General features: G+C 37.8%; 1 protein-coding gene across 1 annotated transcript in view; it reads right to left on the bottom strand.

Annotated features, from left to right (window-relative positions):
• Window positions 1-16347, bottom strand: part of LOC117930441 (protein SWEETIE) — a 186869-nt gene that overhangs the window by 154925 nt on the left and 15597 nt on the right. Inside the window, exons 7-11 of the mRNA XM_034851104.1 lie at window positions 9923-9987; window positions 9251-9355; window positions 3132-3221; window positions 2915-2995; window positions 556-624 (exon numbers count right to left, since the gene is read on the bottom strand). Coding sequence (XP_034706995.1) covers window positions 556-624; window positions 2915-2995; window positions 3132-3221; window positions 9251-9355; window positions 9923-9987 — 410 coding nt within the window. The remainder of the gene's footprint in view (window positions 1-555; window positions 625-2914; window positions 2996-3131; window positions 3222-9250; window positions 9356-9922; window positions 9988-16347) is intronic.

Raw genomic sequence — 16347 nt, 5'->3', positions numbered from 1 at the left:
TTGTAATAGTTCAAAATAACTAATTTTTAATGCCATGTATACTTAAGAAGATTAATTTCTAAAGTTGTTCCATATGACGAGAACTTATTTTCATGTCTTTACCATTTCAACTTAAGGCACCCTCCCTCACCTTTAGAGACACCCCTCTGGAGTGTGACCGTGCGGGTAGGTTTGTACAAAGGAATCAAGTCCATTATGAAAGGCTCCAAAGAAAATCCCTTTGCATTTTCTTGATCTTTAACACCACTAAAGAAGGAGAGTAGCATCGAATAGGCATTACTTGGAAGGAAAGTTATTCTAATATTAGAGCAATGAATTGTTTTTTGTATATTCTTATGTGGTTAATTTACAATAGTATAGGTTTAGTTGGTACTTTGGAGGCTTCAAACATACTCTTTGATCAGTTCATTGTATTGTAGGAAGGATTCCTCATCCTTCTTCTGTATTTCTTTATCCATAATTTAATACGTTTTTTGTTTCTGATCAAAAGGGGAAAAGGATACTATCACAGATTTTCAAAGTTCAAAATATAGATAAACTCAACCAGGAGCTTACAAGCTGTGAAGAATGAAACATTGCTGCAACAACTGTATTATCAAGAACTTCCTTGAATTCCAATGGGACCTGAAAATGAATAAATCAAACAATATTAAAAGGAGAACCTTAAGTTGATATAAATTCCATAATATCACAAAATGGTTTGTCCTACACAGTAAAAGGAACAAAAATCGGTATCCGATCAAACAAAACCAAAAAAAAAAAAAAAAAAAATGCCACCACTACAGTAACTGTATCAGTTAGATTCCAGAATATAAGTTTTCCTTCATTTCAACAAAACAAATGCAATGAATCATGTAACTTCTTACCACAGAGTTAACATGGGAAACTGGCTATATTTTTAATTCACACTCCTCTCATCTGGGCTACCGTAGGATCACTAAAATATCAAGATCTTAAGAGCTTTATAAGAAAAGAAGCAAGCTTATATAAATAAGGAATCTGGCACCCACCCTTCAGAATCCCAAAAGTACACATGTCAAATGGATGCAACATGAGCAGGCATAGGATCTGAACCGGTAGCTACATAATCAAAGTTTTCTAATTTCCACAACATTTGTAATAGATAATTATGTAAGACATTTTAAGATATATAGAGTAACCTCTTTGCTTCAAGCAAACTTAGGAGGTTAGGACAAACCAAGGCAACAATCCCTTTTTTTTTTTCTGTTGGCAATTTTCATAATGACATTCAATGATCATTCTTTGGTACATTTTAAGATGTTCCAGAGCCTCCCTGGAACTTCAAGTCAACCTAGCAAAAATAAGGTTGATATAGAGGGGTCCATCCCTCTTAACTTAGAGAACATTGGCTCCAACACCACCCGGACTTTGAGGACACTACTAAGACGTTGTGAAATGAGTAGGAAGGTCACAAATTTATGCGAAAATTTAGGGTGAACAAAACTAATTTTAAAGTGTGGAACTAGACTACCTTTGCTGATTGGGAGACAGGAAAATAGGTGCTTAAGGAGATCTTGGCGATATGAATGCACTTGACAGTTTTCACCACATAAAGGAGAGGTTTAGGCTCATTAGAAACTTTAGAAAAGCAGGTTAATCTACCTCTGTTGAGTGGAAGACAGGAAAATAGGTGCTTAAGGAGATCTAGGCAATATAAAGGAGAGGCTTAGGTTCATTACAAACTACAGAAAAGCAGGGTGATAAATTTGAGAAAGATAGTCAGAGATAAAAATTGTTGAAGTAAGAGAGAAAATGGAGAGAAAATAATTCCTTTCTTACTCTTTTCTAAGGTATTGGTACAAAGCTATGCATTGAAAACAAGTTCTGAGTCTTCTGACTTTAGAATCTGAACAAGGAAACAAAGAATCTAACAAGGAAACAAATTAATCCTAGCAAGATTTCAGGATCTATATAATATTTGTACAACCACACAGAAACTATGGAAAATATATTATATGGTCAATGACTCGATCCCAAATCTTCCAACAAAAATCCATATTGAAGTGAACTAAGAATGGGGTTTGCAGCTCAAACCTTTCCATGGGATGACCAATGGTTAAAGGAAAAAAAAAAAAAACTAATCAAGTCTATCCAAGGTGAAAATGGCTTTCTAAGGAGGTCGAGACCTCATCTCGAGGGATATTTTTGAGCTTTGCTGATCTTCTTTATATGGTAGGAGCCCAAGAGCAAGACGATTATGGGGTTGATTAATCCCTCATATCTCAGAAAGAGCAAAATGGCTAGAGCAGCCCCTCCTCACATTCCCATTTTTTCTCATAAAAGTACTTCTATTTCTAATAAAATTATTTTATTTTCCTTTTAAAAAAACAAAAACAAAAAACATTATCATCTTTAATGCCCTTGTGGCCTGGCTCAAGTGGCAAGACATTGGGGTGGCATGTGGGAGATTCCAGGATCGAGTCCCAGAAAAGCCAAAAAAAAGGTTGTTGCCTATCAAAAGACAACATTATCATCTTTAAAAAGAAAGTGACAACATTATGTTTAATCATTCTCTATATTTGTATAATTATTTTTTAAAGCAGCTCTCGGAAAACAAGTGAAAACAACTAAAAGATGTTTGAAAATACCTCATTTCCTACTTTTAAGAACAAAAATTAGTTTTCTATTTGCTGGTAGTCAAATGTGTTCTCAGAAATAGTTACCAAACAGGGCCATTATTTTTGGCTGCACTCTAAACCTATATGATTATTGAAGAAAAAGTTTGTGCTATTTAACACATGCCATGCTTGGTACTCCAATGTAGACTTGTAAATTACTTTGGTAATAGAGGATATACAAATAATATTATCTAGTGGACAAGGTTATAACATCAAAAATATACGTAAAAATGGACCAGAAAACAATATAAAACCATGCTATAGTAACGTCTCACCTCTCCCAGTGTTTTCAGAGTATATGACAAAGTACGCAAAGCAGCAACTGCCATGAAAGGACTAAGATCAGGAGATTGAAGCTGCAACACATCAGAAAATGTTTATCATATTAGAGTAAAAACTACATAGAAGAGTAGGCAACCATGAGAAGGTTGAAGACAAGGCGAGATCGATGTTGTAAAAAAAATTAAGATAAACTCAGCCAGCTTAGCAGACCTGCTTCCCAAGAAGAACTAAAAAACTCCTTTGAGTGGGTTCTGTCATCTGATCCGTCACACCAACTCGAAGAATATAGAGAACACATGCCTTCATAATCAAGAGATACATTAGTTAATAATTTGATTTTGTAGCATGGAACACAAGTGAGTTGCTTGACCATGTAGTAGCAAGAAAAAAGAAAAATGTTCAGGTAGCTACACATAAAATGCACCATTCCAATCTTAGATACATGATGAGAACTTATACCAAATTTCTTTGTGAAAGATTTCAAACCTGTAGTCTTTAGCAAGCAAAGAGACAAAATAGAAGAACAAGTTAGGGATATTCTAATTGTAGATACATGTGATTTTAGACCAATTTCCAAATTTGGGAAAGATTCCAACTCATAAACCTTCAATTTTAAATGTCATAGCTAATTTCTACAAAATAAATAGAGAAAATTTTGGGATAAACCAAATGTTGTAGGTTCCACTCAAGATGATCTCTCAAGGAATGTTGAGAACTCATTCATTTGGAAGCCTAGATCAACAAATCAGGAGATAGAATGATTGGCAAGGAAGTGAGCTTCATCCTCTATCGAGTTTTTTTAGGGCCTTCCTTTCCTCATAACATAATCAAAGGTTGGATTGTTCAATCCATTGTGAAAGATATAGCACAGCTTTGTTTTTTTCTCTTTTTTTCTTTTTTTGGACTAGAAATGGAATTAGGGTGATCAATAGAGAATAGTTATATACAAGGATGAGGGATCCTTCCATCACATAACAAATCAGATAGAGAGGGACGAGGAGAGACAGTAAAGAGGAAAGAATTAGCCTAAATCCTTTATACAGTTCATAACCTAAGAGGGTCAAGTGGGAAGATGAACACAATTAAGGTCTGATCAGTGCATAAGCTTTTTTGTTTGTCACTCAAACTCTAAGAGAAAGAGCATTCCAAAACTCTAGAGAGGTCCATTGTCCTCCAAAGTGATGAGCACATCTACATGGCCATGTCTTGCAACAGCAAATCTCTCATTCTTCCTTTTTTTTATTAGAAATAAAAGATATATTGATGACAATAAAAATTCAAGAAAAGGATGAGACATCTTCTCTACAAACTACAAAACCTGATCATGGTAATAAGACTAGACACCTCCACTATACAAGGAGAACTACACACTCAGGCATATACAAAATATCACTAAATCAACTCCTCTCAATTTATCCACCCGTTTTGAATTACAAACCAAAAGCCAACTGAGTTGAATAACATTGAGTGAACTCCTCTAAAAGTGACAATACAAAAGGCCCAGAGAAAGGATATAAGTGAAGTAGATCTCACAACATCCCTTCCATTCTCTACTTTTCCTCAAAAAATCTTAACATTTCTCTCTTACCACACAATCCAAAATACAATGAGGCAAACAATTTGCCAAAGAGTCGTACCGCTGATGGAAGTCCCTAGCCCCTTAAATAAGATAATCATCATATTACAATACTCTTGGACAGGACTCAATCCATCTTAGCTAGACTGAAGAGCTCATGTCAAAGCCCTAATGTCAATGGTCAATGTAGAAAAGATGATCAATCGATTCTCCACTTCCCTTACATAAAATGCACCAATGAGGACTATGAGATTTGTATAGTCTTCTCAAGTGTAGCATGTAATTGGTGTTTACCTTCATCTGCACCACTAACCAAGCAAAGGTCTTAACCTTTGAAAGGGCTTTTGATTTCAGAACAAATTTGGTTGGAAGGAAAGGATTGGATTTGAGATAATGAGATCTTTAACTACGATAACTCTATAAAGACCTGAAAATTGTGAACACAAAGGTTGACCACCCCATCACAAATCTTCCTAGAATCAAATTCTCTCCCCGTTACCAGAAAGCAAGTCTATGGGGAAAAATCCTAAAGAACTTGTGCAATAGCCTTCCAAGGACACCAAAATGTTAGTGTCTCATGCAAAAGATGTGTCCCATAAATGCTCAAAAAAACATGATGCCATAAACCACAACTTTTCCTACGAAACCTCCAAAGCCACTTCCTTAAAAAAGCACGATTTCTCAAGGAAGTCTTCCCAATCCCTAGACCTCCAAACTCTTTCGACCTACACACTATATTCCAACGGATAAAATGATCTTTTTTACCTTCCCCATTCCCTGGCCAAAGGAAGTACCTTTGTATTTTCTCAATCTTTAAGGCTACTGATGTTGGGATCTTGAAAAGAGAGGAAACAGCTAGGAATGCAAGGCAAACATGATTGAATTAAGGTTATCCTCCCCCTCAAAGACAAAAAAGTCTTTTTCCACCTATCCAACCTCCTCAAGGTTTTATCAACTACTGGATCCCAAAATCCTATTGTCTTTGGATTCCCTCCCAAAGGAAGACCCAAATAAGATAGTGATCACTCTAAAACTCTAGAATCAAGAGTTGAAGCCAACATGGATATCAACTCCTAGCTTATATTAATACAAAAAAGAGTAATCTTCTCTATATTCATTTTCAACCTTAATATTTGCCCAAAAACCAAAAGGATTACCTTAAGGTTTTGCATATTTTCCAAAGAGACTTTAGAAAAGAAAATGGTGTCATCTAATATCGTAAAATAGACACTCTAGTCCTATCCCAACCCACTATGAAACCCTCTAATAAACCACTTTCCTCCAATTTGATCATCATCCTACTTAGGACATCCGCTACAAAGGTAAAAAGGAAAGCCGAAAAAGAGTCTCCTTGTTTACCTTTGGCATTTCTATGAACTAGGACTACAAAACTTGTTGAAGACAAACAACCTCTCATCCAAGATCTCCATTTTGTGTTGAAACCATTCTTTTGTAGCACATGGTCCAAAAAATTCAAAACCAAATGGTCGTAAACCTTTTCAACCACACCCCTTGAATTAACTGCACCCCATTCTAGACATCTACACATACCAAGGTTGCGCACTATCCCAACCTTCATCTCCTTCATCTTTGTTTCCTAAAGACACTAAATCCGCCCTTTGGGACTTAATCAAGGCTTTAATAATCTTCCTTTTTTCCTTATCATTTGCCCCTCGCACATTCCACAATAGAATTCGAATATTCATTTGGATCCTGAAACACTGCCTCCGCAGTTCCCTTCTGCTCCACAGTAATTGATTAAGCATTCAAGTTTTCTCAGCTCCTTCTCAGACCTCAAAACATTGGTTGGGCCATTGGTGAGGACGGGCTGGTTGTATTCCTTTTATTTTGTATCTTGGTGTTTTTGTGGTGGAGACTGGTAGTAGCTGTATACTTTTTGTATACCTTGGGCTGCTTTTTTGGCAGCCCTTTCTAATATATCTTCCTTTTTATCTATTAAAAAAAAAAAGAAAAAAAAAATCAATTTTGAAGACTACCCCTTCCTCCCCCGACCTCCTTTTCACATCAACCATTTCATTAGCTATCAAAACAACATCTGAATTTGTCTCCCCTCAATTGAGATATATAGATTGTTTCATGGAAAGCTCTACGTAAGTGCCCTAATAAGACCTTAACTATAAACTTGTTACCAAGCTAATAGGTATGAAATTTGAGATTTTGATGGTTTGACTATTTTTTGGTACAAGAGCAATGAAAGTGGCATTGGCACTTTGATTTATTATCCCATTCGTATGGAACTCTAAAAACACCCTCATAAGACCCTCTTTGATCGCATCCCAATACATTTGATACAATGCAATAGTAAAACCATTAGGGTTAGGGGCCTTTCCCTTTGATCAATTGGAAACAAGGCATAGCTCCTCTAGAGAAGGTACAGTCTAGCCAAGCAACACTCTCTCTAGAAATGGGGGATCAATCTAAACCTTCAATCCTCTAAGAAGCACTTGAGGGTTTAGAGTAGAACTTTCCAAAAAAAATCACTATCACCTCTAAAATGTGTTCAAGGTTGCTTAGAATTACCTCCTCTTCAGACACCAAGGACTTTATGAATTTCCTATTTCACCTCCCATTAGCCACTCTATGGAATACCTATACCAAGAAATTGTACTCTCTCCTATAAAAAGAAAAATAAAAAAGGTTCTCAGCATTAATTATAATTCCAGCAACCTGTGTACAAGAATCCTTGTATTAAAATTTCAACTTCCATGGTGACTTCTTATTCAGCAAATTAGTTTTAACATAACCTTTTTCCTCTCATAAAAGACAGGTGCATGTGCATGGGATACAAAATAATATCTTTGTCTTGTAAGTTCTATGAAAAGGTAATATCTTTCTTTCAAAAACCAAGAAATATATTAAAAATAAAAATAGAAGTATAAAGAGTACATAAAGAAAACAGAAAAGCAAATCAAGCAGCAACATATCAATGCCTAATTCCCAACTAAAGCCAAAAATAAAAAAATAAAATAAAATAAAAAATAAATTTGCAAGATATATAGGCTCTATTTCGGAAGTGTTCTCAAAAACGGTTCAAAAAACTAGTTTGTGAAAACTCTTCTCCGATATTTTGTAGAACAAAAGTATGTTTGAAAACTCGAAATTTTCTTAACCTATTTTCTATGTTTTAAATATTCTTTAAAAATAAATTTATCTGTAGTGTTTTATTTTCAACCATTCTCCATGATTATATAATTATTTTTTAAAACAATCCTCGAAAAACAAATAAAAACAACTTAAAACAACTAAAATATGTCCTTAAAAAACACCATGTTTTATGCTTTTAAGAACAAAGAATCGTTTTCTGCTTTCTAGTTTTTTTTTTTTTTTTTTTTTTACCAAAAATAAAAAATGTATTAATTAATGATAAGAAAATATAAGAAGGATGAGAAATTCTCCCCATGAAATAAAAACCTAATCAAAACACCCAAGAAAACCTTCACTTTACAAGGAGATTTATACAAAAAGAATAAACAGATCATACAAAAATACAACTCCAAAAGCTCAACTCAACTCCTCACCAAGTAAGCCCAACCCTAAGGTGTACATACTGAGAGCCAACTAAACGAAATGGCACTCAAGGAGTAAGGTTTGAAAACATCAATACAGAAAACTAAGCCCACCCCAATTTTCTGCTTTTTAATTGTCAAACATATTTTTCTGCTTTTTTATTTTAGAAAACAAAAAACTATTTTTGAAAACAGTTACTAAATAGAGTCAATAGTTTTTTTTATAAACAATAAGAGCATGTATTCAGAAGTGTCAACAAGAGGAAGGCACACCCTATTTATACAGCCGGTATACACAGAACATCACAATACAAGCACAAAAACAAAATATACAACGTTAGTCTACAAAAACAAGCCAAGTTATCCACAAGGAAGAGCATCTAAGAAATTCAAAATAGAGGAGCTCTTCATTTCCAAAAATAGTGATTTAATGAAAAACTCCTTCAATCTTTAATCTAAGAACACTTCTTCATCAAAAATACTTTGATTACACTCTTTCCATATACACCAAAATAAGCAAATTGGAGCCATGTGCCAGATAGGTCTTCTCTTCTTATCTAGCCCCTTAAATTTCCACTCAAGGAGAAGGTTTCTCATTGATACAAGAAACACCCATCTCAAGCCAAAAACTACTAAGAGAAAAGCCCATAGCACTCTTGTCTTACCACAATGAATTAAGAAATGATTAGTTGATTCTTCATTATATTAATAAAGGCTGCATCTATTGATCATGGACCATCCATTCTTCATTAACATATCTACAGCAAGAGTTTCACCCAACAACTTTCCATGCAAAAAAATAAAAATAAAAATAAAAACAAAAAAATCTATATGAAAACCCCCAATACAAAATTCCTAAATTAAACATAAAATTTAGGATCAGAACACCACCAAATTATTGATGCTATTTTCCATTTCCACTACCAACTTCTCTTCAACTTCCTAAATTCATCTGTTAGGAATTTCCAATTAACCTAAAGAGTTACACCACACTAGTGGGTAAAATTAGTAAATATTGGAAATTTTTTTTTTTTTAATAGGTAATAGTAAATATTGGAAATTATGAACTGATGATAAGCCACTTCTCAATTTTCCTGTCCCTCCATCTCCCTTTCATCCCTAGAACAATGCAAGATAGGTCATCTGCTGATCAAATGCATCACTTTCTCAACATAATAAGAATATAAGAAACAAAATTGAAGCTCCAAGTTTATTAAAGAGGATACCAGTGCTTGTGCATCAACAGAACTATCAGCTCGAAGCATGTCCATGATCTGCAAAGCGAAGTTTTGAAGCTCACTATCTGGATGCAAATACTTCAGACGAATGGCCTGCAAAACAAAATTTAAAACAAGAATTGTCCAACCCAAATCACCAAAGATAGAGAGAACCGAAAATCATGCTTCCAAACCCTAGACTATAATTAGATAAAACATAGAGAAGGGAAAAGAATGAATGTATTTTTGTATTTTTTTTACCAGTGGAAAATAATCAATTCATAGCTTTAGAAAATCCAATTCAGTAATGTAACAAATTAGAAAGGGAATTAAAGTCGCATGCAGAGTTCAGGCCAGAACTAATCACAATCTCAAATCAATAAGGATCCATCAATTCAAATGAATCTCAGTTTAAACCCTAAAAAAGGGAGACAACTGTAACACTTATTAATCAAAGAAGTAATCAGCAAGCAAATGAAATAGCATAAACATGAATAGTATGTCCGACTTTAAGCAACCAAATTGGAATTGTTTTCTAAAGAAAAGAAGAAGCATTCAAATACTAAAGCCACTGGAATAGCAATTGCAAATTTGATTTTGGTAATATTAGTGTATGAGAAATCTGTTCAGATCCCAAAAAAATTCTCATCCACAGGAAAAAGGAAAAGGGTGAGCAAGTACCTGTAAAAAAAATACCCACGAAAAGGTTAGGCCAATTCGGATGTTCTTCAACCGAACTCCACTGGCTGCAATTTCAGCATAATGAGACATAGTTGGACACTTAGAAGCATGCACAACATTATTAAGTTAAGCAGGAAAAGAATAGTATGTATTCATATGCAATGCATGCAATACACAGAAACTCACAAGTTATGAAAAAACTGGAAAAAAAAAAAAAAAGTAAATAATTAGATCACATGCAAACTACATTCCTGTGGCCACATATTTACTGTGGAATTGGGATTCAAAGCAATCAACAATTTGAGGCTGCTTTGATACAGCGGCCTGTGAGAATTGCTAAATGAGGGGGAAAAAAAAACACCAAGAAATGTTAGAGAAGGATGAGAATGGGTTGACACACTTCAGGGTGTTTGGAATTGGGCAAAGGGATTGTTCCTGATTCAGTGTTTCAAACTGCTGCAATGTTCATGGGCTACTTGGTCTTTTCCTATGAACATGTAAAGACCAGGTCACTGGGTTTTTTGCTGAAAAAGCCTAGATGAAGTTGTCAATCTCAGTGCAATTCCACAAGAAATAGGGCAGCTTATAACTCATGTACTGGAAGGGAATTGCAGAGACTCTCCTCTTCGATCAACTATGGCCAAAATACGATTTCTCGGGTGGGAAGAACAGTTTGGTTGTTTCTCTGGTTTCCCTGTGAAGTTTAGAATTGTCTCTTAGAATGTGCAAGGCCTTAATAAGTAGCAGAGTGTAGGATGGTCAAGTCTTTTCTGAAAGTGCATGGAACTGATTTGATTTGTTTGCTAGAAACTAAAACTGAAATGATTCCTAAGGAGGTCTGCCTAACTGTATGCATGAGGTATTCAGGGAGTAGGCTCCTGTTGCTGCTAGGGGATTCAGGATGTCAGTTGGTGTTGTGGGATAAGAGAGTGCTTGAAATCTTGGAGGTAGATATCAGTGATTTATTGGTTTCCTCTATGTTCACATACCTTGATGATGGTAACCCGTGGATTTTCACAATAGTCTATAAGCCATTTTGAGGAAGGAAGAGGTGGGTTCTTTAGGAGGAGATGGAGGGTGTACTGAGATTCGAAATTTGTCAGTTCTTAACAAAAAATTTCACTATTGAAGTGGCACTGGAGATTTGTTGGAAACAGAAATAGGTTGCAGAGGAGGATCATAGTGGAGAAGTTAGGAAAGTTGGAGGAGGATGGTGTCAAATACATAGAATAGAACCAACAGAGTGGAGGATTTGGAAAACTGTCAAGAAGGATTGCAAGGGTTTTGTAAACATGAAAACTTAAAGGAACGGTTGTAGAACAAGCTTCTTGCACCTTGCATGGTGCAGCTGCTCTCATAGATTGCTTCCCAGGTCGATTTACCCAGAGGATATGGAAGAATGGATTGCTATTATTGATGCTGAAAGACAGTGTTGGTTATTGGAACCCAATATTCAGTAAAAGCTTTCATAATTGAGAGGCTGGGATTGTGGAGAGTTTCTACGTGCATTTAAGAGTTGTGATCTTATCTCTGCGAAGGAGGATTTTTAGCCTGGAAGCCTCACTAAGGGTGCTTCTCTTTGAGGTCACTTCTCCTTTCCTAATGTAGGAAAATGTGGGGGTCTTGATACTCTTTCTCAGGGAAATAGTTGAGGAAAAGATTCTTTGTTCTTACCATTGACCAACTTATAAGGAGGCATAGAGTCCTGGTGAGCTAATGTTGCCTATGCAGGTAAAGTCAGTAGATGACTTAGTATATTCTTTTCACTGTACAGTTGTGGAGTTTGGGCCGCACTCTGGGCCTGATGTCTCTTTAAGGAACAGAAATGGACCGTCTATAACCCATCTTAAGGATTTTGGGGTGCAGCCTATTAAACCTTCAGCTATGTTAAGGGACAGCCATGGCTCAGCCGAGTTTCATCCTACTGATAAAGGTCCGTCTGGGAATGTTTGCCCTTCAGTCCAACCTGAGCTCTGTAAGGAAGACAATTTTGAGCTGGAGTTTATAAGCCTGTGAGAGAAGAAAGCTGGGAGAAAGCAGCAGGCAGACTCCCACTACTCATTGACAGACTGCGTGTTAGTGGAAGAAGATTCGAGGTATGGGTCCTTTTCAAACTCGGGGGGTTTAAGGGATTCGGGGTCTCCTTCTCCTTCTATCTTGTTTTCATTGGGTCAGACTCCAAAGGGGGAGTTTTTTTACCATTCTGGGGTGTTAAGGGAGGTTTGCTAGAATGGAAATTTGCTAAGTTTCCAAGACGCAACTGGGCCCAGTGCGAATGGCAATAACTGCTGGGAATTGGTTGAGTTTAATGGTCCTATTTCAGTGGCAAGGTATTCGGAGGGGGGTTCATCTCAGTTTGAATCCCAAGAAGGAAGGGGGGAAAGGGAACCTAATTGGAAAGAAAGTAGCCTAGCAAAGTTCAGCCAATTTTTGGGGTTTTCGACTGAAGGGTTGGAGAAGGAAATACTAAGTTTCCTGGTTAAAATTAGAAAAAGGCGGGAAATGATTCATAGTAAAGGTATCTTGGAAAAATCAAAATTTGAAAGGGAGTTAAAGAGGTTGGAATGCTCAATTAACTACGAGGGGGAAGGTAAGAAGAATTGTCCTCTTCAGGGCAGAGGGGGTCAGTCAGTGGTTGTCCAATGAACCTCAAACTGTTGAGCTGGAATGTGAGGGGAGCGAACGACAGTTTTAAAAGGAAAGTAATCAAGTCTGTCGTTAGGAAGCAGAAAGTGGATCTGTTTTGCATTCAGGAGACAAAAATTCAAGATTTGTCTGATAGGGTGGTGAAAAGTTTAGGGTCAGGAAGATTCCTAGGTTGGAAGGCTCTGGATGCTTTTGGATCGGCAGGAGGCCTTTTGATTTGCTGGGACAAAAGATCTCTAGAAATGTTGGAATGGGAGGAGGGATAGTTTTCTATATCCTGCAGATTTAGGAATGTAGAAAATGGGGTTGTTTGGGTGTTCACGGGTGTTTATGGTCCGTTTACCAGAGAAGAAAGGGAGTGTTTGTGGGAAGAAATCGGGGCGATTAAAGGGATTTAGGAAGAACCCTGGTGTTTAGGGGGAGATTTTAACATCATCCTTTCTCAAAGTGAAAGAAGTAGACAAGGGAGAATAACCTCAGCTATGAGAAGGTTTGCTCAGGTTATAGACGAGCTAGGTCTCGTGGATTTACAGATGCAAGGGGGATCTTTCACTTGGAGTGGGGGTCTTAATAACCAGTCAAGGGCTAGGTTAGATAGATTTCTGGTAACTCCCTGCTGGCTTGACCAGTTTAGTAGGGTAGTCTAGAGAAGGTTACCTCGGCCGACCTCGGATCATTTTCCAATCTTACTAGAGGGGGGTGGCCTAAGGAGAGGGTCCACCCCTTTTAGATTCAAAAATATGTAGCTCAAAGTTGAGGGGTTTAAAGATCTAATTCGTAGTTGGTGGCAAGGGATGGTGGTTAGAGGCAGTGTCAACTTTAGATTGACTGCAAAACTGAAGGAGTTGAAACAAAACTTAAAAAATGGGATTTTCTCTGTAAAATCCCTTTACAATACTCTTGATTCTGGTGGTGCAGTCCCGTTTCCGTGGAGAATCATATGGAGCCCTTGCGTGCCTACTAAGGTGGGTTTTTTTGCTTGGGAAGCTTCTTAGGGGAAGATGCTAACCCAAGATCATCTCAAAAGGAGGGGCTGGTCTCTAGCAAACAGATGCTTCTTATGTTGTGATGATGAGGAGACAATTAACCACATCCTTATTCATTGCCCCAAGGCGAGGGTGTTGTGGAATCTTGTGTTTACGTTGTTTAGGGTTAATTGGGTCCTTCAGCTCACAGTTAGAGACACTCTCCTTGGCTGGTCCGCTTCCTTTGTAGACAAGAAGCGTGGGAAGATTTGGCGGGCAGCCCCCCTTTGTTTATTTTGGACGATGTGGAAAGAAATAAATACGATAGTTTTTTATAATGAGGCTTTGTCAATCCAAAGATTGAAAATCTCCTTCGTTTGTAATTTTTTCTCTTGGTCTAAGTCTTGTTTAGATGGAAAGCCCCGCTCCTTAATTAACTTTGTAGATTGGTTGGGCTCTAATTGAGGGTTGGTGAGTGTATGCTTCCTTGTGCTTTTTGTTTATGGGGCTTCTCATGTATACTTCCTGTATGTTTCGGGTTGCCTTCTTGCTCCCTTCTTTTAATATAATTATCCTGTGTTTATCGATCAAAAAAAAAAAAAACTTAAAAAATTGGAATAGGGAGGTGTTCGGGAGTCTGGAATGCAATAAGGATGCAGCTCTCCAACAAGTGGAGTATTGGGATCGGATGGAATGTGAGAGAAGTTTGACAGATGAGGAATTAGCTTGCAAAAAGGAAGCTAAGGAGGGGCATGCTAAGTGGGTGGACTTAGAAGAAACCTATTGGAGACAGGCTTCAAGGGAGTTATGGTTAAAGGAAGGGGATAGAAACACGGGTTATTTCCACCGTATGGCATCCGCCCATAGAAGAGCCAACTACATGGACAGAATCAAGATAAATGGGGTGAGTCTGTCAGGGGATCAAGAAGTTAGGGAAGGGGTAGCGAATGCCTATCAGCAGCTGCTTTCAGAAAGCTCGGATTAGAAGGCGGACATTGGAAGGTTGCAGTTAAACCAAATCAGTCTTCAAGAAGCGGGTATGTTGGAGCTTCCTTTCTCTGAGGCTGAGGTCCAGGCTACTCTGATGGAGATGAACGGGGATAAAGCCCCAGGACCAGATGGCTTCACTTTGGCTTTCTAGCAAAGTTGCTGGGACTTTGTGAAGGAGGAGATTTTGGAGATGTTTAAGGAGTTCTATGAGCAGAATGTTTTCCTCAAAAGTCTCAACAATACCTTTTTAGTGTTGTTACCTAAGAAAGGAGGGGCCGAGGACCTAGGGGACTTTAGATCCATCAGCCTTTTAAGGGGGCTGTATAAGCTGTTGGCTAAGGTGCTGGCCAATAGACTCAAAAAAGTGATAGGAAAAGTGGTTTCCCCTTATCAGAATGCATTTGTCATGAGAAGACAGATCTTAGATGCCTCTCTAATTGCAAATGAGGTGATTAATGCATGGAAAAAAAGGGGTGAGAAAGGTCTAATCTATAAGTTGGATATTGAGAAGGCGTATGATAGCATTAATTGGCAGTTCTTAATGAAGGTTATGCAAAAAATGGGGTTTGGTCCGAAGTGGTTGAGTTGGATGTGGTGGTGCATTTCCACAGCTAAGTACTCAGTTCTGGTGAACGGAGTTCCAGCTGGTTTCTTCCCAAGTTCAAAGGGGTTGCGCCAAGAGGACCCTCTTTCCCCCTATCTTTTGTCATGGGAATGGAAGTGTTGAGTGTTTTAATCAGAAGGGTTGTGGAAGGGGGATTTATTTCGGGGTGTAACATTCAACGTGGTAGAGGGTGGGTTGTCCACATTTCGCACTTGCTTTTTGCCGATGACACAATCGTTTTTTGTGAGGCAAAAAATGAGCATTTAAGCATTTGAGTTGGCTCCTTTTTTGGTTTGAATCCGCGTCAGAGTTAAGAATTAATTTGGCTAAAAGTGAAATCATTCCGATTGGGGAGGTGGAAGAGGTGGACGAAATGGTAGTGGAGCTAGGGTGTAGGGTGGGGCAGCTGCCTGCAGTCTACTTGGGGCTGCCTCTGGGAGGGCCAAATAAGACCGTTTCCGGGTGGGATGGGGTGGAAGAGAAAGTGAGGAGGAGACTTGCCCTTTGGAAAAGACAATATATTTCAAAAGATGGGAGAATCACTCTTATTAAGAGCACAATGGCTAGCATGCCAGTTTATCAAATGTCCCTTTTCCGTATGCCCAAATCTGTGGCAAGGAGGCTAGAAAAACTGCTAAGAGATTTTTTGTGAGAGAGGGAAATCTAGAAAGGAAAGCTCACCTTGTCAAATGGGAGGTGGTTTGTGGGGATAAGGAGAAAGGGGGGCTTGGAATAAGGAAGCTAACCCTCTTAAACAAAGCCTTGCTTGGCAAATGGATTTGGAGATTTGCTTGTGATAAGGAGGTTCTTTGGAAGCAAGTGCTCATGGCGAAGTATGGGCAAGAGGATTTTGTTTGGAGGACAAAAAAGGTTGTGGGTGCGTTTGGAGTGGGGGTTTGGAAGGAGATTTTGAAGGAAGTTGGATGGTGCTGGGAAAAATTGGCGTTTAAAGTGGGGAAAGGCAATAAAATCAGGTTCTGGACTGATCTTTGGTGTGGGGATACAGTGTTGTCCCAAAGATTCCCGCATCTTTTCACTTTGGCAACTCATAGGAATGCGACAATATAAGAAATGTGGGATCAGAATTTTGGCGTAGGAGGATGGAATTTGGGGCTTATTAGGGATTTTAACGACTAGGAATTGGATATGGTAGGCAACTTGTTTCATGATTTGAGGGGTCACAAGATAACTTTGGAGGAAGACTCGGTTTTTTGGAAGGA

Source organism: Vitis riparia, chromosome 14 (assembly GCF_004353265.1).
Source record: "Vitis riparia cultivar Riparia Gloire de Montpellier isolate 1030 chromosome 14, EGFV_Vit.rip_1.0, whole genome shotgun sequence".
NCBI lineage: Eukaryota > Viridiplantae > Streptophyta > Magnoliopsida > Vitales > Vitaceae > Vitis > Vitis riparia.
This window is presented reverse-complemented; position numbering and strand designations above follow the sequence as displayed.